Below are 26,530 nucleotides of genomic sequence, written 5' to 3' on the forward strand. Positions count from 1 at the left end.
ATCTGAAAGAAGACAAAGAGTTGTCATAGGAGGACAGACCTCTGATGTGTATAGCATTAAAGCAGGTGTCCCCCAGGGCTCAATTTTAGGACCTGTATTATTTTTACTATTCATAAACGATATTGTATGTGACATATCATGCAACATCAGACTTTTTGCTGACGATACGTCTTTATATATAGTTGTTGAGGACGAGTATGCTACATCTAAATTGATGAATTCTGATATAGAAAAAATTCACCAATGGTCTCAACAATGGCTTGTTAATTTTAATCCAAGAAAAACTGAAACCATGACCATATCTAGAAAAAGAGCAAAACCCCATAATCCACCAATATATATGAATGATACACTGATACAAGAGGTTGAAAAACATAAACATTTAGGGTTAATTTTTCAAGAAAACGGTTGTTGGGAAAGTCATGTAAACTATATTATTGATAAAGCTACGCCTCGCTTAAATCTTATGAGGAGTTTAAAGTTTAAGCTATCGCGTAATAATCTACAAGTTATATATATCAGTTTTATCAGGCCTATTCTTGAATATGCGGATACTGTTTAGGATAATATACCAATTTATTTAAAGGATAAACTTGAGAGCATTCAAATAGAAGCGGCTCGTATAGTCACAGGTGCCACTAAGCTTTGCTCTAAATCTAATCTTTATAATGATACTGGTTGGGTATCTCTGAGTGAAAGAAGATCCAGACATAAAATTATTAAATTTCACGAAATGTTTCATGATCAAGCTCCTAATTATCTCTGTAGTCTCGTACCTCAACAACTATATCAAGTCTATAACTATAATACTAGAAGTGCATTTAATGTCCAAAATATGAACTGTAGAACTACCTTTTATCAAAACTCTTTCCTACCATCTGTTATTCGTGAATGGAACAGGCTTCCACAAGACGTTAGATGTAATCCATCAAAATTTACACTTAAAAATTACATAAATCGAGATACTAAGAAAGTCCCTACATTTTATAATACTGGTTGTAGAAAAGGCCAAATACTTCACGCCAGACTCCGGTTGAACTGCAGTGGCTTAAATGAACACCTTTTCCAGAAAAATATTGTTCTTTCCAGCCTGTGTAAATGTGGACAAGTTGAGAGCAGCAAACATTATTTGCTAGAATGTCATAATTATAGACTCATCAGGGCACAAACCATTTCTACACTACCAATATATAATGTACAAACATTAGTATCAGGTAGTGAACTCATCAGTGATGAGGAAAACGAATATATTTTTAAAGTTGTACAAAGATTTATTTTAGAAACAGGGAGATTTGGTCCATAACAATTATCTTTATGTCGATGTCGATTTAGATGTTGAAACTTTGATTTAATGTTACCCTTTTTTCGGAACATTTACATATTTCTCAGATACATGAACCATAATTATAATAAAAAGAGTTGATCACATTTTTCGATCAAACTGACTTCTGAGTAACGGGCAAACCACAGAATAAACATGTTAAATGTGAATTGAAAATTAGATTATACGAGTTTCTTATATACTATGTTCCTCATTTTGTCATTTTTTCTTAAGGGAGACGGATTTATATAAGTTTTTCTTGTTTCCGAATCCCTGTATTTATATTGTATATGTATATTTCATGCACTTTTTGAATAAATATTGTTTAAACTAAAATCAATAAAACAAGGGACTTTTAACCATTATATTCATATTTTGTCATCTAAGGAACTTTTGATACCTTACTATATAGTATAGGTTTTAATTATTGTTGAAGGCTTGATGTGACCTGTAATTGATGACAAGCTCATACTGTAGAGAATACTTGTCTTATTGTCCATCACAACACATCTGCTGGTTTTCATAAAATCTTCATTGAAAATACCCCCTTAAAATACATACTTTTTATACTAAACCAAAACAAAAAACAACAAAAGATTTTCTCTGTAAACCATTGAACTTTTCTATAAACATGATAAAAATATAAGTACTGTAATTGTAAATCAATTCAAAAGACATGAACATTCCTTGTTTTGGCATTCCTTAAATTATTTGTTTGATCTCCAGGTGAATCGATCAAGGTCACATGTCATCTTCGATGGTATTTGACACATTGTCTTGAGGTGTTGAACACATGTACTAAGGCCACACAAATTTGATGTTCTTTAGACACCTGCTCTAAAACATATTGGGCGAATGAGCGAATTCTTTTTCTTTTTTTTTTTCTTCTTGAAAATGAGTTTTTTTACAGGGGAATGCTCTACAAGAGAGCAAGCTGATACATTTTATTAAAATTATGTGATTTAGATTTTTTACAATTTATGTACATATCATACATTGTAACTGGTTTGCTTTATAAAAAAAGAGGAAGCCACAGATGCTCTAATGCATATATTTTGATTTCATGGTGCCTGTGACTTGCTTGGCTCACTATGGTTTAACTACTTTAAGAAACTTTCCTCAAATCTGCTTTTGACTGGATGAATTTTCATTTAAATCCATATATATTTATATGGCCAGGAATTCAAAACTTATGTTTATGAACAGTGGAAAAGATTCCTAGACGATTGTTTTATATTATGGAATAAATCAACAGACGACTTAGAAAAATTCCATAAAATTCTTAACACATTGCATCCGTCAATAAAAGAAGGACCTTGGAACTCCCATTTCTAGACATTTTGATTAAACTCTCCAACAATAAAATCATCACGGATATTTATTACAAGAAAACAGATACACACCAGTATTTACATTTTGAATCATGCCACCCATCACATACAAAAAGAAACATTCCATATTGTATGGCAAGGCGAGTATGTTCAATTGTATTGGATGAAACTCTTCGCAAAAGAAGATTAGAAGAGCTGAAGATGTATCTCTTACAACAGGAATATCCATTAAAACTTATAGATGACAGTATCGAGAGGACAAATAAAATGTCTACAAATCAACTTAGAACACCGAAGGAACAGACAAATGATGATGATGTCCTCCCGTTTGTGACTACTCATGATGCGTCATTACCAAATGCCTTCAAGTTTATAAAATCGAATTTTCCGATTTTACATCAAAGTGAAACAATGACAAATTTGGTAAAAGAAGAATCGATCATTTATAGTAGAAAACTACCGAAAAATTTGAAACGCCAACTTACAAAAGCGCGATTTGATATAGTTGAAAACATATCATCCGTACAAACTTGTGGCGATTCACGCTGTGGAGTTTGTTCCAGAGACAATTATAATTACTCAGAAATCGGCAGTACGAAATATTTAAAAAACGGTAAGAAATTTACAGTAAACGCAAATATGACTTGCAAATCAGAAAATTTACTGTATTGTATAACATGTATCAACTGTAAAGAAAATTACATAGGTCAAACAGGAAATAGTGTGTGTGAACGGGTCAGGATCCATAAACAGCAATTACGGCAACCCGAGTACAGATAAATTCCGTTGAGCGATCATTTAGACATTTGTGCGGGAGGAAAATTCAAATTTTTCCCGTTCTTCAATTGTACGGAACCAACAGAAGAATACCGTAAAGAACTAGAAAGAAAATTCATAAAAGTATTTGACGCCAAGCTTAATGCTTAGTAGTTACATGAACAATAACGCTGCGTCATACTACTAATATAATAAGAACAATGACGTAACGTCATAATGCTAATGTGTTCCCCATAACGACGTTCATAGTCTTGAAAAGTCCCAAGATGGATGAAAGCGCTAGACAATGCTGCTTTTAAAACTCTTTTTGTGTATTTAATTTTTAATATATATATATATATTGGAAGCTCAGCAACCACTACAACTTCGTTTTATAGAATTAAACATTTTGGTCATGCATATCTGTTAATATCGTACTTTTCTTAAGGATACAGTTTTTATGAGAGCCGTTCAAGGGATTCACAAGATGAATTATGCAGTCAGGTAAACATATGCCCCTGAAATATATTTGAATGTGGTTGTCGTTATATGGTAATAAATTAATCGAAATATTGTTTATTTGCTGCTTAACGTCCAGTTGGAACTTATCATCCAGGATCAAAATAATGAGCTAGCTGAGTCTTTTTTTTTAAACAAAATGCTGAGCAAGATAGTTATATTGCATCATGTAGATCCAAATGTATCAAAATGTTCCCTTAAAATGCCTGTCACCCCTTTCAGATACATTATTCTGACTGAGCAAAGTACACGTTCATTTTACTCCTATTAATCTAAAACTCTTTAGCTTGACTGGAAGTGGTGGAACCAATTACACCCCCCTAACTATGACTATATACCAACTTCAATACCATCACCTTGGTCTCGTTGGTACTGACGGACTCAGTATCGTACTCTTTAAATTCCCTTTATCAAAAGACGAGTTTTGCTTGCATGTGTAAAAACTACTAGGTACATGCCTGTTGAAACCAAATTCTGGGATAACGTTGGTCCTTACAAATATTGATGTGGTTGTGGTCATCTAACGAAAGATTGTCATTTTTGCTTCCTAGAACAAGCGACTAAAGGCGAAACGAGAAGCACATTTGATCACTGTGCATTCAATAACTGCCTATCAACTGCAAGTTAGCATCCTTATTTATACTTTTTATTTATAAATTGATTTATCACGTGTGTTTTCAAAACAATTGGAGCATTGTATGCTACAGAAAACAATATCAAATAGGCACTAATTTGAGGTAGCTGTTATTTTTGTAATTTTGAAAAAGTCATTTTTTTCCTAAACAGAAGCGGGAAAATCAAAAACACTAAGAATCTAATTGCTTGGGCCTTAATATGAAAAATAAGACAAGAAAGTATCCCCAAAATTTTAAGAATTTTATTCTTAGGTCAAAGGGCAATGTCACATAAAGGTCACATAAAGGTCATAACAATATTATACAAACACAATACTATAGAAAAGCACCTTTATACCAATTATCATAAGTCAATGTCAAAAGAAAAAAAGTTGTCTCATTTACCTATCAAGATTCATTGTTCATGCCAATTTGCATAGGTATACAAACGGTACACATACCTTACTAGACTTCAAGAACTATGTATAGCAAAGAAAATTATGAAGTGATATCAGAACAAGAGTGAAAACGCTGGATTTTTTGCTTGTTTTACTTATCATGCTTGAATTAATGCCGAAAGTCTTTATGATAAAGGTTTTACAAGTATCACATAAAACTTAACCTTATAATAAAAATCATGTAATTGAGGTCAAGGTCAGATGAATCTTACAAGACAGATATACAAAACTTACTTATAAAAACTACAACATTATGGTTTTTGTCTCGCCTTGACGGAGTCTAAAAGCGAGACACAGGTATGCTGTTTCCGTCGTCGGCGGCGGCGACGGCGGCGTCAACAGTGTATTAGTTAGCGATTAGGTCTAGTTTATGGTAAACCACAAGTGATAGGTCAATGGTATGCAGTTGTATAAGCATTGGTACATCTCATTTCCATGGAGATTAATTGGCCCTAAACCCTCAATCATAGTCTATTGACTTAAAAACTTTTGCATATTTTACATGTATTAGTTTGTGATTGGTTCAGTTAATAGGGAACCACAAGTGGTAGGTCAATGATATTTGATATGCAGTTGTATAAGCATTGGGATATCTCCTCCGCCCCCTTAGTCATGGTCTTTTGACTTTGAAAATTTTTCTAAGTTATCATGTATTAGTTTGTAATTAGGTCAGTTCAAGAGAAACCATTAGTGGAAGGCCATTAATAATTAGTATTCAGTTGTATAAGCATTGGCACATCTCATTTCCATGGAGAATATTTGGCCTCGCCCCTCATTCACAGTCTAATGACTTTGAAACTTATCTTAGTTTACTTGTATTTGTTTGTGATTATATCAGTTAAAGATGAACTGCTAATCTTAAGTCAATGATATTTGGTATGCAAATTAATTGGCATTTGCAGTATTGTTTCCATGGAAATTATATAGCCCCACCCCGTCTTCATGGTTCATTGACTTTGAAACTTTTACATAGTTTACAAGTAAATGTTTGTATTTAGGTTTGGGAACGACTTATAATTAGTCAATGCATATGATATTTGGTATGCAGCTGTATTAGTATTGGCACATCTCATTTACATGAATTTGAATATTTGCATAACATGTGTAAGATGTTACAGTATTGCCATTTTGATTTCAACATTTGCATAATCAAAATGACAAAATGGCGCGACATCTCTTTGTGATAACAGTTTATTTTTTAAATTCATTGTATCATGTTCACTTATCATACACCACTTATACTTATTTTGTCATCTATAGTGCACCTACAGCTGATTGCAAGTATTTAACTTCAAGAGAATGAATCAGGACTTTCTCACAGGGACAGGTCAAATTCTGAAAAATATTGATTGTATGACACTGAACCCTGACAACAGAATTTAGCGTTTATAAACTTGTATTTGATTGTCCCTGTAATGTCATATTATTAACTGCCTTTATCCACAACTGACAAATTATCTCAGAGGTGAAACCATGAAAGCCTTTGAACTGACCAAATATACATAGCTGGAAATCATGTCCAAAGGTTGCGGGGATGCATTCATTTTTGCTGTCAAGATATAAAATATATGAACTGATAATATACCTCTGATATTCTTTGGAATAACTTCTTTCTGCTCAGTTTCCATTTTCATTATTCTATCTTTAAGACTTAAATTTTCTTCTTTTTCTGAAATTATAAAAGATATTTTGTTTATTTTGTATATTAGGTTAACCATGATTACATAAAGACCCTTATGGAACGCCATCACTGCCTCATAAGACGAAACTACTATGAAATGATGCAAATGTTGCTTACATCATGTCAAAACACTATTATAAGTTATATGGTTCGCTACTGACCCCCTTCAGATCCATAGAGGGATAGTAACATCTATAGGGGGGTGTGGCCGGATTTTATTCACCCTCTATGGATCCGTACTGGGTTAGTTGTTAACCGAATAACGAAATTATCGCACGCTGGACTTTTTCTACTGCGTTTTGTTGAAAAATAAACGATGAAAAATAACAACATTAATAGATGACGTCACCATTAACGCGTCATGAACCCCCTATAAAATTTACTAACCCCCTACGGATCATAGGGGGTCACCACGTGACGGCGTTAAACCAATCACAACGTGATAGTTTACCCGCGGTGCGATAATAAATAATATATATACTTCATTACATGATGTGATAACTCATTACGTGATGTGCTTACTTCTTCGTTACGTACGCGTGATGTGGTTACTTTTTTACAGATGAATATTTCATCACAGGATGCGAAACTTTGCCTACGTGATGTTAAAGTAGTTATGTCGTATTTCATGTATTTATAGAAAGAAGAGGCATAAGGGGAAAAGTAGGCATGGCAAGTGCAAATAAAATTGGTGAAAAAATATGCATAGGAAAGATGGCCTAGGGGAGCACTTGCCGACCACAGGGAGGGCAGGGTTAGCAGCTTAAAATTAGGTTTATCAATTATTATTTTTTAGATTTTTACGTATTTTCCGTCTATTTGTATTCCACTATTAACGCATTTAACGTTGGCTTCAATATGTCATTGTTTTGTTTTTTGATTGTTTGTCATTGGCGTAGAATTAATAACTAAGATTTTTCTAAGAGCTGTTCTTTGTGTCTTTGTTTTGGGTTTTTGTTAAGGATGTATAAACACCCTGTAACGACCGGTCTGTGTTTTTGTTAGATGTTTTTCAGCTTTGTTAAAATCAATGACACATGACAATAAGATTAAGGTCAGATAAACCCTACAAGCGAGACATATACATCTTACAATCATTCCTTACGCCTAATATCGTACACCTTTTGCCAATATTGCAAACACTGAAATGTCTCCCCTGTTTTACTGACAATTTATCAAGTTTATTTTATGTTGAAAGTCGAGGTTTTATAACAAGTATCTCATAAACTTCACATTTTTAGAGATTCATGACAATGAGGTCAAAGTCATAAAAATCCTATAGGATAGACAAGTATACCTTACAATTATTTCATACACCAAATATGATTGACCTGTTGCTTATGGTAATTGAAAAACAGACCGGAACACAAACTTAACATTGACCAATGAACCATAAAAATTAGTTCAATGTAGGATTATACCTGACAGACAGGTACTCCTTACAATATTTCCATACACCACACATAGTTGACCTACTGCTTCTAGTACTTGAAAAACAGACCAAAACACACAAAAAAAACTTAATATTGACCAATGAAACATGAAATTGAGGTAAAGGTTAGATGATACCTGCCGGACTGCGTGTACCCCTTATAATTATTCCATACACCACATATAATTGACCTACTGCCTATAGTATCTGAGAAACAAACTTAACCATGTAACTTTAACATTTATCACTGATTCCTGTTATAAGGTCAAGGTCAGGTGAACCATGTCTGACGGACGTGTAGATGTTGCAAGAATCCTTCTACCAAATATAGATATCCTATTACCCATAAATGAAAAATTCACATGACAAAAAAAACTACGTTTCTTCTCAAGCAGTTCCTGAACCATGACAATGAGGTCAAGGACAAAGGACATATGACAGACGGAAACTTCGTATCATAACTTATATGCATACAAAGTATAAAGCATCCAGTTCTTCTACACTCTGATAAATAAATCTGTTTACAAATAGTTAAAGCTGCCGTTGCCTGGTAGTAATTCCTAGGTCTTACATTCTGTGACTTTTCTCCCAGGCGAAACAAAACCTCGTCAAAGATACTAAGGACTCCTTTCATTGAAATTCTCAATAAAATAAAAGAAGAATGCTCCCACTCAAGCTTTGCAATGTAAAATGCTCAATGTCCAAACTAAAACTCTGTCGATGTGTTTACCTTTGATAACTATTTGGTTCTTACATGTAGCATCGTGTATGAGTTTCAACAAATTTAGATGAGGAAAACTTACATTTAGAGTTTGGATTTTTTTTACAATTTTCCAAGTTATGAGGGACATGAAGCCGCATATCTCTAGAACACTTAATGGCTCAATGTCCAAATTCGAGCTCTGTCTGCCAATTTTGGTTCGTAGTCTTGTGTATGAGTTTCATTAAATTTGGAACAACAATTAATATTCGTCAGCTATAGTATTGTATATCAATTTTATAAAATTAGATGAGGTATACTTTTTAATAAGTTAGAGTGAGAAACGAAAAAAAACCCAATTTTCCAATTTTTAAATGGGGCATCACTCTAGAACAGATAATGACTCAATGTCCAAATTCGAACTCTGTCTGCCAATTGTGGTTCGTAGTCTTGTGTATGAGTTTCATTAAATTTGGAACAACAATGTTACTAAGGTTACCTCTTAAACCATGAAGAATCTTTTGAACCTGTTTTTGCATCACAGTACTCAGTCTGGTTTCTTTTACAACAGGATTATTCTTTCCACTGATTCTTTCCAATATCTGTTCACAAATCAAATTAAACATTAAAATGATTATGAGGAATAAATTTCTATTCCAAATATGAAAACACTACTCATCCCTTTCTCTTATCCTATGTTTTTCATTGTATCAAAATGCAAACTTTCCTTTAATTAGCACTACAGTCAGAATTTTCTGAATGCAACCAACAGTCTTTAAATGTTAATAATTCCAAAACTACTGAATGGATTTTAAAAATCTTTAACATATTTAAAAGCTGAAATATTACTCTTTCGTCATCTATAGATACATTTAGTTTTGGTGTCATTAATCTCAAAATGTAGCTCATTAATTGCCAAAAAAAGTGGTCTTCAAACTTGTATGAAAATAGCACATTCATGTCAAATGGTATTACAAATGTGTTTTCATCCCTTTAATCAACCTTACACAAGCGTCAAAACGTGTCTAAGATTTTTTATATATGCCTCCATTAAGAAGATATATTGATTTAACTACTGGGTTCCAAACCTCATTTCACCTTTTGTCTTTTGAGACCTATAAACTCATTAATAAACAAATTATCAAAAAACTGGGACACGGTATTGTAGAAAATACTCCCTTTAATCACATATATCAAAGTCAAGCCAAAGGGGGTACCCATAGAGTTTCTATTTTCAATTTTTCCTAACAATTCTCATGAAAAATTGTTCTAAGAAATGAACTAAAAACTGAATTCCGGCCCATTAAAACACCAATTAATGCAACATTAATACAAAAATTCCACTGAGAACACCCCAGGAGTGTTCTGACACCATTACTTTATCAATAGAACCAGACACTTTGTGTCTTTGATGCTCTAATGCTGTAAATTTTGCATTATGTGTAGGTACTCTGTCCAACACTAGGAGTTTGACGACACAGATTTGACCAACATCTGTGATGTAGCAATTAAATATAAACAAAGCTCCGGCTCTGTCCAGACAGTCTAAGATAAAAGAACAACAGGATTGACCAGCTGTATATATAATATATTTAACACCATTATTCTCACTATAAAGAATAGTTTTCATTTGTATTTCAAAAAGAAATATATTAAGACTGAAATTAGCTAGAACATTAAAACTGTGCATTAAAAGACATACATGTATTCATAAAAAGGTCAAGACCTTTCCCCTCTTGAAAATAGACTGTTCCACATGATTTTTGAGTTTTATGAAATTGAAAAATTTCACAAACTTAAAATTGACTAAAATGTCTAAAACTCCTAACTGCAGACACGCTAATCATTTAAATGTAGAAGACAAAAGAAAAGAAATTTATACAGGCAGTCAGTGACTTTAAAAGATACTTTCACACTCTTATCCATAGTTTTATTTTCTTTTTGGTAGATTTTTTCCTTTAGATTTTTTTCCTTTTCATATCTTTTTTCTTTCTCTCTGTTTACTTCCATGTTATATAAATTACTTTAGTTGCAATACAATGAGATATATAAGATCACAATATGTATCTTGTGGTCAGGGAGTAACAGCTGGACACTGGTATCAACAGATGATTGACATATAAGCCCCTCCCAAATGCCTATGTATTTATATTAATAACCATGTGTTTTCATCTATATAAGTTCATTATCAATTTTCTCCCTGTTGTGATATGAAAATAACTTTGGGATTTTACATACTGTGCAGAATAATACTTAATTCAAAATTGTGTGATCAAAAAATATCTTCAAAAAATCATTCTCAGACTGTAGTGCTATCTTAAACAGACGCCTGGTATTTCTATGCCCCTGCACTGCATTGCAATTTTTACAATTTCGAGAAATGCTGAATACAAAAAATGCTTTCAAATTATAAAATGCAAGTTTTAATTATTGCATAACCATAATAAAAAGATACCAGGATTAAATTTTGCATTTAGGCCAGACGCGCGTTTTGTCTTCAAAAGACTCATCAGTGACGCTCGAATCCAAAAAAGTTAAAAAGGCCAAATAAAGTACGAAGTTGAAGAGCATTGAGGACCAAAATTCCTAAAAGTGTTTGCCAAATACAGCTAAGGTCATCTACTCCTGAGGTGGAAAAGCCTTAGTATTTCAAAAATTCAAAAGTTTTGTAAACAGTTAATTTTCAAATATGACCATATCAATGTTAATTCATGTCAGCACAGAAGTGCTGACTACTGGGCTGGTGATACCCTCGGGGAATTAAAACTTCACCAGCTGTGGCATCGACCCACTATAACCTGACTATGCAATCTATACGCTATAAGAAAAACAGAGCAAAAACATCTTAATTTTCTGAATAGAATCAAATTGTCTTAGAAGTGTAGCATGCTTAAAGAAGATAATTTGAAAATGGACAGACCAAAATCAAGATTGGCCTCTAACAGCCCTGTTGTTCACATGCATAAAAACATTATTTCCAAATCAGATTCAAATTGACCTTGTAATTTCAAATTTGACAAGAATGTCATAATTAATGGATACCGTATGGAAAGTGATAGCAAAATTACCAGTTTTCTACAGAAAATATCTTACTACTTTTACTGTTTGAACAAATTGTTGATATTTATCTAAATCCATCGACGAAATTTTAATGATCTTTTTATACCAAGACTGTAATCTATATAAGTCTGCTGCTAAACTGGTATCATTGATCTCTGGTTCTGTATCTGTAATCTGTACAGCTTTAACCATAGAAACTAATGTAACAAGTGTCTGTAGTCCTGGTCTGTTTGTTAGTGTAGGTACTGTGGCTAATTAAAAAAAAAAACATTATAAATAATTTCACTCTATGGTATCTAAGACAAGAAATGTATGGTCGTTTTCAAGTTAATATTATTATTCCATTTAGTCCAATATACTGTTCGAGTTGATGTCTATATGTACAGTCCACATTGACGTTATTTATATTTTTATGTATTTTTTCAAATGCACATTAAGAACCTGTTTATATAAAAATATCATACAAATGACAACGCTAGGACTGATTGCACACTAATTGTACAACTGATCAATTAGTGCCAACAATTTTGGACATACTTGTACTGTATTTATAAGAGGCATATAAAAAGAGAGGCGAAATATATTTAAGGGACAAACTCACTAGTTGAAAATAAACGGACAACGCCATGGCTAAAAAAGATAAAAAAAACAACAGTTAAAAAACACAACATCGAATACTAAAAAAATGAGCAGCCCATACTCCACTATAAACTGGGGGTGGTCTCGTGTGCTCAGGAAGGGTAAGTAGATCCAGCTCCACATGTGGTTCCTGTCATGTTACTTATGTGAGTATTGTGTAAATTTGCAAATTGATTTTACTTTGCTGTTTCTAATATAAAAAATAAACAAAACATTCCACGAAGTCATCAGTTTGGTGATAAAAAACTCATTTATTTCCATGAAAACAATATCTTTGTTTTGGCACCTAACAATCAGATTCCTAAGTCAAACTTCCTGGGTTGAACACAAACATCCAAGTTTTATAAGGCTTTGTACAAAATCCAGAATCAACTACAATGTAGATATCATTGAGATGGGAGTCATCTCTGTGGGACCTGCTGTGAATAATGTGCATTACAAAATGTGTATCTTTACCATAGGCCATAGGTTTTTCCACTGAAACCAAAGTTCCTGACCTTGACCTTTGACCTATGACCTAGTAAGTCGTACATAGTTTATGACACACCCGTTGGTGTTGGTTTATATACATGTCAAGTATACACTTTGAAATGATAACGGTTCTCAATATATAGAGCGGACACGATCTTTACAATAGGACATGGGGTTGTCAACTGAATCAAAAGGTTTCCACCTTGAACTTTGACATAGGAAGTCGTACATAAATTATGACAGACTCTCTGATGTTAGTTTATATACATATCAAGTATAAACTTTTAAATCATAACGGTTCTCAAGATAGAAAGCGGACACAATCTTTACGATAGAACATGGAGTTGTCAACTAAAACCTAACTTTTTGACCTTGACCTTTGACCTAGGATGTTGAACATACATTATAACACACCCTCTGATGTTGGTTAATATACATATCAAGTATAAACTTTGAAATCATATCGGTTCTTTAGATATAGAGTGGACACAATGTTGTTTGTCAGTCATTCTCTTCATACTTTTGTTATTTAATAGTTTAGGAAGTTTAGATATGTTTATATGTTTTAAACAGTTAATCATGTCTATATATAGTGGTAATTCTATCATTGGTGAAACACAAAGCTTACCCTTTTGAGACCAAGAGACAAAACCCATTTTGTTATGTTATATAATAACCAGTTTATAGTTTTAACCACTTTTGATAAAACTCCAGTTGTAGACCAAGAAGTGCAGAAAAATAACCCTTCTTGTGCCCAAAATTAACCTGATCCATGTTACAAGAGCATTGCTCACTATTCTTTTGGACGTTTTAGATGATTTCATTTAAATTATGCATGCAGCTGTGCATTTTGTGTAAGTTTAATATGAGGCAGGCATTACCTGTAAATGGGGACAAAGTCTGTATGAATTATTTTTTTGTAATTTAAATATTTGTTAAAAAAAAGAAACGGAAATACCATAACGTTTCCGATTTTGGTTCTGTTGTTAGGGATTTTAGTTGCGACGTTATTTAAGTTATGACGTCATATACAATGTAAACAAAGAAACGCTATCATCAGGTAACGTATTTTCATATCAAGGAATTATTAAAAATGAAATTGGTATTGCGTTCCTTCCTATTTTATACTAGACTGATAAATTTATATTTTACTCAAAGTTTCATACAAACGAGACCGGAAAAAGGAAGTACATTGTAGATTTCTGCGCAGATGTGGAAATTCAAAACATGACAATAAAAAATTGAACGATTTTGAGTTCATTAGTACAATGAAAATTTCGGGAAAATTTTCCCGATTTTTTTTTTTATTATTTTTTTTTATTGATTTTTCTACTGTTATTGGGGACTTCGCCCCCATATAAATAGTTCATAAAATAACTGAACCTGTTTGAAGAAGCTCTAATTCATCTTGGTTAATATCAGTTGATTCTAAGTCAAAAGCCAGCTTTGCATTAGCTGAGACAGGGTCCTCCTTGAGAGTCTCTAGAAGAAACATATAATCTTGTTCAGTTCTAATCTTTGCTATTAGTTTTCTATTCATTTCGGCCGACACTCCACTGGCAGCTATATCAGCATGGTCGTCAGGTTCTAAAACTCCCTTTGATATTAATGAATCAATGACATTTCTTACATCAGATAAATTCTGAATCAGATTGTAGTAGTTCTTTTGCAGCCTGACTGAATGGTTCCCTGTAACTAAATCAAAGAGAAGGAATTAACAGTCAGGTCAAATTAAGCTATAACTTTTCATTGTTTTAGTTGAAACTAAGTGAGTAAAATTACGAGACACTAATATCAATGCAAGATCAATTATTTTTACGGTGTATATAGAGCCTGCACATATAAATTATACCACTGCATCACGTATGGTACGATATGTATCCACTTGACGTTCATCAACATTTTTCCTCAAGGGAAATTATTTTTTCCTCAAGGGAAAAAGATTTCCCTTAGGGAATTCTCTGCTTAAATATTTCCTTTGAGGAAATACTATTTCCTTTGAGGAAATACTATTTCCTTTGAGGAAATTCTATTTCCTCTGAGAAAATTTATGGCTGCAAATTTTCCTTTGAGGAAATTCTATTTCCTCTGAGGAAATTTGCAGCTTCAAATTTTCCCTTGAGGAAATTTGCAGCTTCAAATTTTCCTTAAAGGAAATACTTTTTCCTGTGAGGAAATTTTGTCAACTACAATTTCATTTGAGGAAATGTTTGACAAACACTTTTCCTTGAGGGAAAATTCAAGACTACACATTTCCTCTAAGGAAAACATTGTTTTCCAAATTTCCTCATAGGAAATTTCTGTACACTAAATTTCCCAAAAGGAAATGTTTTCCCCTATATTTTTTTTATCGCTATACAGACAGTTTGAAAATAATTTTTACAAGACTAAATAAAATTGATACAAATAATATTTAAAACTTTAATAAATTTTGTACCCAAAATTATCATGACATGTTCAAACAATAGATCTGGGTATTGTTATACTTTATTATGTGACTTTAACTTTGATTTATAAATTAATGTTTTTAGCAAAACATTCTGTTTTCTTTGTTATTGTTTCAATGCAATACATTAGTAAGCAACCAATTTGAATGACAAACCATTTGAGGTGTTCTTAAGAATGCTTTCACATTTGTATGTGCTGCAATACAGTAATAAACTCTTACGATCGTACAATACCTGAATCTTGGCATTCAACAAGGTTGTGTTTTTTCAGGCAGTTTTGAGGATGTCTTTAATTATAAATAAATCAGTTGGATGGATACTGATTGGTATTTTAATCTGGGAAGCTGTGTATGCGACTATCATACAATTTACAACTTTTGACCCAAGGTTAGTTGCAGACTACTGCCTAGTTTACAGAAAGATAAAGAACAGAGGACAACCAGACACTACAAGACAACCTAAACAAACTCCTAGAATGGGAGTCACAATGGAAGATGAATCCCGAGAAATGCATCGTGATACGGATTACCAACAACAGAGATCCTCTGATTAGAAACAACCAACTACATGGTCACACCTTAGATGTAGTTGAGCATGAGAAATACCGAGGAGTCACCATCAATCACCACCTTCAGTGGAAGACACATATCAACCCGACGATAGATAAAGCACTAAGCACACTAGGCTTCCTGAAAAGGAACCTTGGGTGGTGTAAACCCAAAGTCAAAGCCAATGCCTACATCACCATGGGTAGACCAACACTTGAATATGCTTCCTCTGTATGGGACCCCTACCAACACAACCTTGAAAAAGATCTAGAGCAAGTGCAGATGAGAGCAGCTAGGTTCGTGTTCAATGAATTCCAAGACGTATCCCAAGGTTTTGTCAGTTCTTTAATAGAGAGACTAAGCTGGGAGCCACTTAAAAGCATGCCGCTGCAAAGACCACCTTACCATGGCCTACATTTCCTCGGAGTTCGGTATTTTTGTGATTTTACTTTTTGATAATGGAGGAGGAAAGGCCTCATAATTATACGAGCAAGAGTAATTATACACTCAATAAAAAGCCCGACTCTGTATAGAAAAAAGAGAAGAAGATATAAATTGTTATCACTTAATAGTAATTACATTTGTGATGATGGGACTGTTTTTATGTGAACATACACTACGGTCTGGTGATTTTAACATCATGTATGAACTAATATCATATCCCGATAGTACTTAAAATTATTTAAACAGACCGTTTTTGCCTTATAACTAGAGGCTCTAAAGAGCCTGTGTCGCTCACCTTGGCCAGGAGTATGTGCATATTAAACAAAGGACACAGATGGATTCATGACAAAGTTGTGTTTTGATGTTGGTGATGTGTTTGTAGATCTTACTTTATTGAACAATCTTACTGCTTACAATTATCTGTATTTATAATGAAATCGACCCAGAAGTGACAGTGGAAAAATTTTTGTAAAAATTTACAAAAATTTACAAAATTTATGAAAATTGTAAAAAATTGACTATAAAGGACGATAACTCATTAAGGGTTTCAATTGACTACTTTGGTCAAGTTAACTTATTTGTAGCTCTTACTTTGCTGTATATTATTGCAATTTATAGTTTATCTCTATCTATAATAATATTCAAAATAATAACCAAAAGCTGCAAAATTTCTTAAAATTACCAAATGAGGGGCAGCAGCCCAACAACAAGTTGCCCGACTGGTCTGAAAATTTCAGGGCAGATATTTCTTGATTTAATGAACAAATTTTATTCACAGCAGATTTTCTCTACATGCTTTGGTTTCAAAGATATGAGCCAATAACTGCATTTTACCCGATGTACTACTTTTAGCCATGTCAGCCATGTTGGTTCACAGGCCGGGTCATCGAACATAATTTTTAAACTACATCCCCCAAAGATTATTGTGGACAAGTTTGGTTAAATTTGTCTTAGTAGCTTCAGAGGAGAAGATTTTTGTAAAAGGTTACACATATTTACAAAAAAATGTTAAAAATTGACTATAAAGGGCAATAACTCCTTCAGGGGTCAACTGACCATTTTGGTCATGTTGTCTTATTGGTAGATCTTACTTTGCTGAACATTATTGCTGTTTACATTTTATCTCTATCTATAATAATATTCAAGATGATATCCAAAAACGGCAAAATTTCCTAAAATTACCAATTCAGGGGCAGCAACCTAACAACGGGTTATCAGATTCATCTGAAAATTTTAGGGGAGATAGATCTTGACCAAATAAACAATTTTACCCCTGTCAGGTTTGCTCTAAATGCTTTGGTTTCAGAGGTATAAGCCAAAATCTACCTGTTACCCCTTTGTTCTATTTTTAGCCATGACGGCCATCTTGATTGACTGGCCAGGTCACCGGACAGTTTTTTTTAACTAGATACCCCAATAATGATTCTGGCCAAGTTTGGTTAAATTTGGCCGTGTAGTTTCAGAGGAGAATATTTTTGTAAAAGTTAACAGACGACGACGACGACGACGACGACGACAGACGATGGACGCCAAGTGATGAGAAAAGCTCACTTGGACTTTTTTTTTTTGGGCCAGGTGAACTAAAAATAAGATGTGGAATGATTGCCAATAATGACAACTCTCCACCAGAGACCCAATCATGTTTAAGTTAATAACAGTTATAATTCACCATACGGATCCAACACGGAGCAAAATCCCACACCGCATAGCAAGCTGCAAAGGGCCCCAAACTAATAAGTTCTGAAAAAAAATCAAATGTAAAAACCAACGAACTGATCTATGTACAAAACTAAAAACAAACAAAAAATTGTAAACAGCAACAAACGACAAATGGGACAGAGTCATATTAAATGAATTTAACTTCCAAATTCTGAACTTTCCATTTCTATGAATAGCAGTGCATGCATTTGAAGACCATATCTACCAGTTTTTAACGACACTCCAGAGCTTGCATTTTCTATCATGATTTTCTTGATAGAGGGTTAAGGGCTGCTTACAAGGAAGGTATTAAAGCAAGAAGGTTGACCGTCACAGATGACAACGGTTATGTTCCAATTGTCGTTATCACAATCCTGACCCCTTTTTTTCATGAATGTCACCTACCGAATTACACTTATCACCGGGCTTCTACTCACATGAGCAATGAATACCACATGTGGAGCAGTATCTGCTTACTCTTTCGAAGCACCATCATGAGATCACCCCGTTTTTTGGCTGAATTTGTGATGCTTAGTCTTAAGTTTTTAATGTTTTGCTTTTCTGAATTTCTTTCATTTTTTGCCATGTCATTGTCAGTTTGTTTTCGGCTTATGAGTTTGACTCTTCCTTTCGTATCTACCGCTTCTCTTTATATACTGATCAAAACATTTGCTTCAAGATTAGTTTTCTCGATTAGGTTCTTACTTTTGACAATATTTAAAGTACATTAGTTAATATCAGGAAAATGCTCATCCGATTAACACATTTTTATATCATGTACATTGTGTTTCATTTGCATCAATTTTGTACTGTTTGTGTATAATTTATTAAATTTCAGAATACGGACTCTTATAATACTGCAGAGTGGAAGTGGAACATCATAAATATTGTCTCAGTGTGATATTATATACTAGATTATAATAAATATGCATTTGTTGATACTGCTTTCAAAGTGATATTATATACTGAATAAATAATTCATGGGGGCTTGAATATATCGTGATTTTACCACGGGTTGGCCCTTTATGACAAATATTTTACCCCTGAGCGATAGCGAGGGGTAAAATATCGGCATAAAGGGACAACCCGTGGTAAAATCTAGATATATTCAAGCCCCAATGAATTATTTCGATTCTGATAGGACACATACGGCAATTCTTTTGGATCGAAGCGCTCTAGGTGTAGGCAAATATTTGCCGTTCCCATAAATAAACGCACTAATAAACTAGCGTAAAAGAACGGAGCAAACTGCATTTATTTTAGTGACATGCTTAAACTATTTAAAATAATGTATTTAGACAGTTTTGGATGAATTTGAATGATAATTTATTTATATGTCTTATATGATGTACAATAAAGGGCTTTTGCCACATTTTAGCATCATTTGTGTATGTTTCCTTGTGATGATTTTCGGATTCACAAGCGTGTATTTTCCCGTAAAATGCTTACATTCTAACGTCATTGTTCTATGACGTCGGGTATCTCATTCATAAAAAAGCATATGACGTGGGAGTACAATCGGAACAGCACTGGCAATATATTCATATTTTACCACGGGTGTGTACTCAAAGCGTTTGAAGGACGTCATGTTAGAATAGATTATAATAAATATGCATTTGTTGATACTGCTTTCAAAGTGAAGAAGCTTAAGAAATCATAACTTAATTTTTTTTAAATAAATTTTTGACATGTCACATATGTTACAAATGTTGATTGGTAAAAGAAGGCGTCAATAATCAATTGTATAATGGTCAAACTATCTTATGATGCTTTGATATATCCTCTTTCTGAATCAATTTTTTTTTTTCATCTTGTGTCACATTCTAAAATAGAATAAAATAGAACTATGATGTCCCATTTTATGTCATGGCTTTAGCCTTAAAATTCAGACCCGTTTTTGCTTATTGTTTCTTTCTTAATACTTAAATTATACCGTTTGTTTTCTTTTACTACATTTTTCGTTACCGGCAATCTACAACTAAATTTTGTATGCATTGATCATTGTACAGACTATCGGGTTACCTATACAATTCTATAGTTACTTACATCTACGTCATTTGGTATCTTGTAAACAGTTGTCTCATTGACAATGATACCACATCTTATGATTTTTATATTCAACAACAGACTGATGGCTCTAACAAAAGAAAGAAGGATCGTTGTAGCGCTTCAGGAAAATAAGTGCTAGTTTACAAGGTGATATTCCACTGAATCATGTAACCTTGTGTGAGCAACTCATTCACAATCCGAGCTATATGGCATCTAAGCAGTGAAAAGCAATACCACACTTCAAGTTTTTGAGCCAGCTTGGAGTTAACCTCATAACATCTCACACTCGAAGGCAAGCACACTACCAAAGGTGGTTATTATGACAAATAAACACTAAGTGCACTGATACAAACAGAATCAATCCTATTGCATTTTCTGTTCTTCTTTGTATTAATTGTAAGTCCACAGGATAAAGACATACCCTGATTATATAGGGAGGAAATGAAATTTAAAACAACCAGGTTTGTCTGATTGGCATGTATCAGACACTACCTTTCATTCAAATAATCATGAAGTAAACTAAGAACTCATTACTTGAATTTGAATCAGCTTCATAATGTGAGAGTTGTTGACTTTCCATACATTCTAGCAAGTCTTCAGAACAAGAAGAAGTCTCTTTTAGAACCTCTAATAATACCCTGTAGGAATCCTCTGGTCTTTGAATTAAAAGGTCTAAAATACATTTGTTGCGGTCAGATAGCCTTGGATATTGTTCTATTTCTTCTCTATCTTCTATTCTTAGGATGCATCTGGATATCAGTAGATCAAGGACGTCCTTATCTAGGACGGTGTCTTGTATTATCTTATCATAGAAATTGTACAATCTTTGGTGAGCTGGAAAGAAAAATATATGTGGTTACCATGCTGATTTAGATAGAAATATTTGATAGTTTAGTCCACTGTGGTATCCTAAAAAATATGATACAGTCTGTGAAAAACTGAAAAATCTTTTTAAAATCACAGGATGGAAATCACTTATGGAAAGATTGGAAGAGTAGTTTGAATAATTTTAAATCATGTTAAGGTATGGTGTGGACAACAAAGAACATACGTAAAGCAATATTGCAGACAATATCATTAATTGCAGGTCTTTAGAAGGGAAGGGCACTACTCCAGTAAATAAAATGAGCTAAATGTCAATCAAATTGAATGATAGGGGGTCTCTTAATTTGCACAACAATTTAAACTGCAGTTTATATCTTAACAAAATAATGTTCCTTGTTACATGTTTAAAAAAAAAAACAAAAACAAAAACAAAACCAAATTAAAGATTCTTCTTATAAAGTTTACCAATTATCCTTGTAAGAAATAGGGCCAACACATAGACTTGAAGCTAAGAACTTAATTGTGTCAAAAAAATAATATAAAAAGGTTGTGTTGGGGCATTTTGTATGTTGAACCATAGGTATACCATTTTTTTCGTCTGATAATTGCTTATTGATTTTGAAAACAATTATCATGATTATATGACACTAAAGATTACAAGTTTTAGAGTGTATTTTATTCAATTTATAATTCAAATGGGGTTTTTTTTTCAGCAAGGGCAATTGCAAATGTACTTTTTCAACATAAATAAATTAAAAACTTATTTGTATTTTAATGGGGATTCCTTCTTAAATGCAAAAATATATATACACTTCTTATATTCGTATGACTAAAATTGTTAACAGGCATTTGATGGGGAAAGAACTAAAAAAATGTGTTTTTTTTTTCTAATTAAATGTTACTTGAATACCTTTTATATAAATTATATATATTTAATTTTTTTTTCAATATCTTTTTAATCTTTAATCATAATCATTTATCTTTCAGACATAATTTACAGAATCACTTTATATAGTGCAAATCAAAAGTAATTGGCAATGACTACATCTATCATCTCTAGGTATCAATCATCTAATATATACATTTGTGTATTCAATAATCAGGTCAAATATTTGTGTATTGAGAGTGTATTGAGATGTACATTGAAGAGTCTGTATGTAAGACTGAGGTTCATTAGTAATGTGGTCAATATGATTGGCATTTAATGAGGTAGGGCATTGTAACTAAAGCCACACCTTGTCTTTGATTGCTTGGTGATCATGACACTTGTTAATTATACTAGTTTTGAATCATTGCGCAATTACCTAATAAAAAAAAAAAAAAACACGCCTGTACATCAACACACCTTGAAAACATACAAAATTGAAAGAACTGCTCCAAAATCATACCTAAAAAATTTACAGTTTATGTGCACAGACATGATAATTATGGAGAACTATATGTCAGTGTTTATACATATAACTTTGTAGATTAAGTAGCTAACCTGTCCTTAGTTACTTGTTGTTAGGGAGGCCGGTGCCTTAGGCAAGATTAAGAACAAGTTCCAATCTTTCCGAAAAAATAATCGTGAACCATATTGTCTTTTTGGTTTTCAGTTAAAAACAAACAAATTTGGTAGATGCATGTTTTTATCTCATCATTTATACGATGCCACTGCTAGTGGACGTTTCGTCTCCAAGGGTATCACCAGCCCAGAAGTCAGCACTGCGGTGTTGACATCAATATCAATATCAATTATATGGTAATTTTTATAAATTTCCTGTTTAAAAAACTTTGCATTTTTACTAAGGATATTCTTATCCCAGGAGTAGATTACCTTAGCCGTATTTGGCACACTTTTTGGAACTTTTGGTCCTCAATGCTCTTCAACTTTGTACTTGTTTTGCTTTTTAACTGTTTTGATATGAGCGTTACTGATGAGTCTTATGTAGACGAAACGCGCGTTTGGCGTATTAAATTATAGTCATGGTGCATTTGATAAATTTTATATGAGTTTTTTTCTTCTTTAAAGAAACTAAAACCAGTTAGGACATCCAATTGAAATAGAGATGGATCTAATGATCACAGATACCCCTGATGCAGCAACTGAGAGATCTCATGATTTTGTAAATCATTTTCATCCTTATATAAAAGTATTAAATCATGTTTCCAGGATAGGAGACAATAGTGATGAAATTTATAAAATTGACAAGTTTTACAATTCTTTACCATCATACAAGAGAAATGTTAGTTTGCTAATAGGGCTTAAATGTTTGGTTCTTATTTTCAAATCCAATTGTATTTCATGTCTAAGAATACTACAACAGTAACAGTTGTCTAAACTGATGATCTAAATTGACATTTTAATGATATAATATTCGCAATTAATATTCATCTTGTCACGGACTACCCAAAACTAGAGGCTCTAAAGAACCTGTATCTTTCACCTTGGTCTACATGGTCTATGTACATTTTTCTTCAAAGGACACCCTCCAACAATATACAAAAGAATAGAATTCATGACAAAAATCTCTGGTTTGTTGATCTTGTTTTGCTGATCATTTAGTCTGTATTTTTTCTTTCTATCTTCTCCAGGTTTTACTCAAAACACAAAAGAGATAAAAAACAAATCCTATTTTTTTTATAGCAGTTCAGTGTTTCTGTTGTTCCATTGTTTTCCTCTTATAGCTGATGTGTTTCCCTCAATTTTTGTTTGTGAATTTGATTTGTTTCAATTAAATCGATTTATGACTATTAAACAGCGGTATACTACTATAGACTTTATTTAAAGGCAACCCCTATATATACTTAGCTACTTTAAAGAGTGACAGTCTACTAACTATATCGGCAAAATTTAATTGTTAGTCTGATCTTGCCATACTGATCTTTTTTTGTGATTTAAAGTATCTATTTATCTATGATCTATGTTAAGCCATGTCTGCAATCTGTGTTGACAAGCAGGGTGATCAAGCACACTTTTTAAACTAAATACCCCAATGCAGACTGTGGTCAAGTTTGGTTAAATTTGGTCCAGTAGTATCAGAGGATAAGATTTATTTTCAACGGAAGAAGATGAACAACGATGACGGATTACAGACAAGGGACGGCAAGTGATAAGAAAAACCAACTTGGCCAGGTGAGCTTAAAACTATAACAACATATGTTACATATCTACAGAAAAATAATAGAAAGGAAAACAAAGTATAATTCATCAAGTAAAGTTATATAAGGACATTTTTTTTGTCATGGTAATGATTTTAATTACAAACTGTATGATTTTATAAATTTAAGCAAATTAAATCAATAAATCGAACATATGCAAAATTTGCATTAAAATATATTCTTGTAACTAAGGGGATCTAACCACATAAACCAAATGTTTTTTTAATGTGCTGAATGTGTATTTTTACTTTCTGCTCATTTTTCTCCAGTCATCTGAGCCATGCATTTGTGGTAAATATCGTAAGAAATATGACTTTTAGTCCCAGTTGGTTGGATCCATGGTTTGTATTAATTTTTAAATGGTAGTTGAAGGGAAGTTTACAAATATAAACAATGTTTGATGAGCAAAGCCATACCGCATAGTCAGTTAAAGACTCAAATTTATGTAAACAATTCAAACGAGAAAACTAACAGCCTATTTATATGTTTTGGAGTTTAGTATGACGTCTTTCACTGAACTTGTACACATTTGTGTTTAGGGGCCAGCTGAAGCCCGCCTCTGGGTGCATGATTTTCTAGCTGTTTTGATGATCCTTTTGTGGCCTTCGGCTGTTTTGTCCTCTTTGGTCGTGTTGTTGTCTCTTTGACACATTCCCCATTTCCATTCTCAATTTTATAACTGTTTTGTGTCTTTAAATATCAGCTGCATTTGTAAAAGTCTACGAAACAGGTTTAATGCTAGCTTCAGCTAGCTATTATTCCTGTTGCTTAGCCCGTGCACAAACAGCTGATATTTTAAGACACTGAACAGTTATCATCGTGAATGTCTTTGTCGGTGATTTAGAGAAAATTTAACTTACGTCAAAAGTTAACGCTGCTTTTAACGTCGTTTTCATTTTTTAAGGTAGATAGGGTGTCTTCCTCCATCTTGGATTTGGAAATACCAGAAAACAAGGTCTAGATCTTTAATAGAACGTGCAAATTTTTCGAGTAGTAGGTAATTCATGTGTAAGGACTTCCACTTCTGTATAGAAAATTACATGTTTTATCATATTTATGGTTGTATTTTACAAAAAACAGAAAACTTTTGTTTGATCAATATTTTTCCAACTTTGCGACATAAGGGGAGGCAACTCAAATGCAAGGGCAGATAATTCAGATTAAGGTACTTTTACAATAGAATGTGTTAGGAATTTCTCTATTTTATTATGTAGCAAGAAAACGGGTCCGGTGACCCCATTTTTTTCTTTTTCTTAACTGAAAGCATATTATTAAAGCTATCTTCTCATATGTTATCTCAAAATTCTATGGTGTAGTTTATGCTTTATTGAAGAAAATTGAGTTTTCCATGCATAATCTATACAAAATTTGTCAATTTTTGAACACCCTGTAGCATGAAAATAAGCCTGGTGACCCATTCTTTTTATTACTTTTTTTAAAAAAGCATAGTATAAACTACATTTTGGCAAATTATTAAAAAATTCTGTGGATTATAATTTAGACACCCCATCTACCTTAATTGTTAACGTCACTATATTTTTTTGTTAACGTTTTTCTATTCCTATGTAATATGTTATTATATTGAATTGAGATTACAATGTCAAACGAATTATGCTTGTTTACTGCCTGTCCAGACAGTGAGTTTACCCATCTGTCGCAGTCTATGTATATGGTAAGCATGGAGACATGTCACATAGGTAGATTTAAACAAAATTTTGGTTCAGATTTAGAGTAGTTTGTTTAATCTCATGTTGGTTAAATCACTGATTTTTGTGTTGTGGTCTATGATGTCATTTCCCAAATTTCTCTCAAATTTTAAAGGTTAACAAACATTTCAATGTTACTGAAAATATCACTGCCCAAAACTATATAAGTAATTTGTCAAATGTGGCTCATGTGTTAACCATATCGCTGGAAATAAACATTTGAAAGTACCAATTTAAATAAAAAAACAGACATGAAAGAGTTCCATTGTCCTTCGAGTTCAGTTGGACATATGTTTATCCATCCTAGGTACATGTACATATGGTACGAGTGCAATAAACTAAAACAAATAATTTGTTCACATTTTTATAAAAACTTAGAGAAATAAAGGATTCAGAGCAAATACACAAAAAGAAAATTCAAAATAAAAACATAATCTGTCTGCGCTAAGTGCGAAAGAAAAAAAATCCAAACACCAAAATTATTGCAAATTTGTACAAAACATTTGAATCGTAAATAATCTCATGCAAGTAACAAATGAACTATCGATAGACAAAAAACAAACACGGGAACAGATGAAACACACATTCAAGGTCATTCAACAGTGTATCTCCAAAAAAAACGAGAAAAACGGACACAAAAAACTGTGGCGACCTCAGGAGTTTCGGAAGTGTAAGCAGATCCTGCTTCTT

The 26,530-nt window shown here is 32.9% G+C and overlaps 1 protein-coding gene across 1 annotated transcript in view; it reads right to left on the reverse strand.

Annotated features, from left to right (window-relative positions):
- Window positions 1-26,530, reverse strand: part of LOC143058577 (uncharacterized) — a 77,729-nt gene that overhangs the window by 6,304 nt on the left and 44,895 nt on the right. Inside the window, exons 5-9 of the mRNA XM_076232059.1 lie at window positions 20,703-21,002; window positions 14,366-14,677; window positions 11,906-12,123; window positions 9,312-9,414; window positions 6,585-6,668 (exon numbers count right to left, since the gene is read on the reverse strand). Of these exons, the coding sequence (XP_076088174.1) occupies window positions 6,585-6,668; window positions 9,312-9,414; window positions 11,906-12,123; window positions 14,366-14,677; window positions 20,703-21,002 (1,017 nt within the window). The remainder of the gene's footprint in view (window positions 1-6,584; window positions 6,669-9,311; window positions 9,415-11,905; window positions 12,124-14,365; window positions 14,678-20,702; window positions 21,003-26,530) is intronic.

The sequence above is a fragment of the Mytilus galloprovincialis genome, chromosome 14, assembly GCF_965363235.1.
Source record: "Mytilus galloprovincialis chromosome 14, xbMytGall1.hap1.1, whole genome shotgun sequence".
In the NCBI taxonomy this organism is placed as follows: Eukaryota; Metazoa; Mollusca; class Bivalvia; order Mytilida; family Mytilidae; genus Mytilus; species Mytilus galloprovincialis.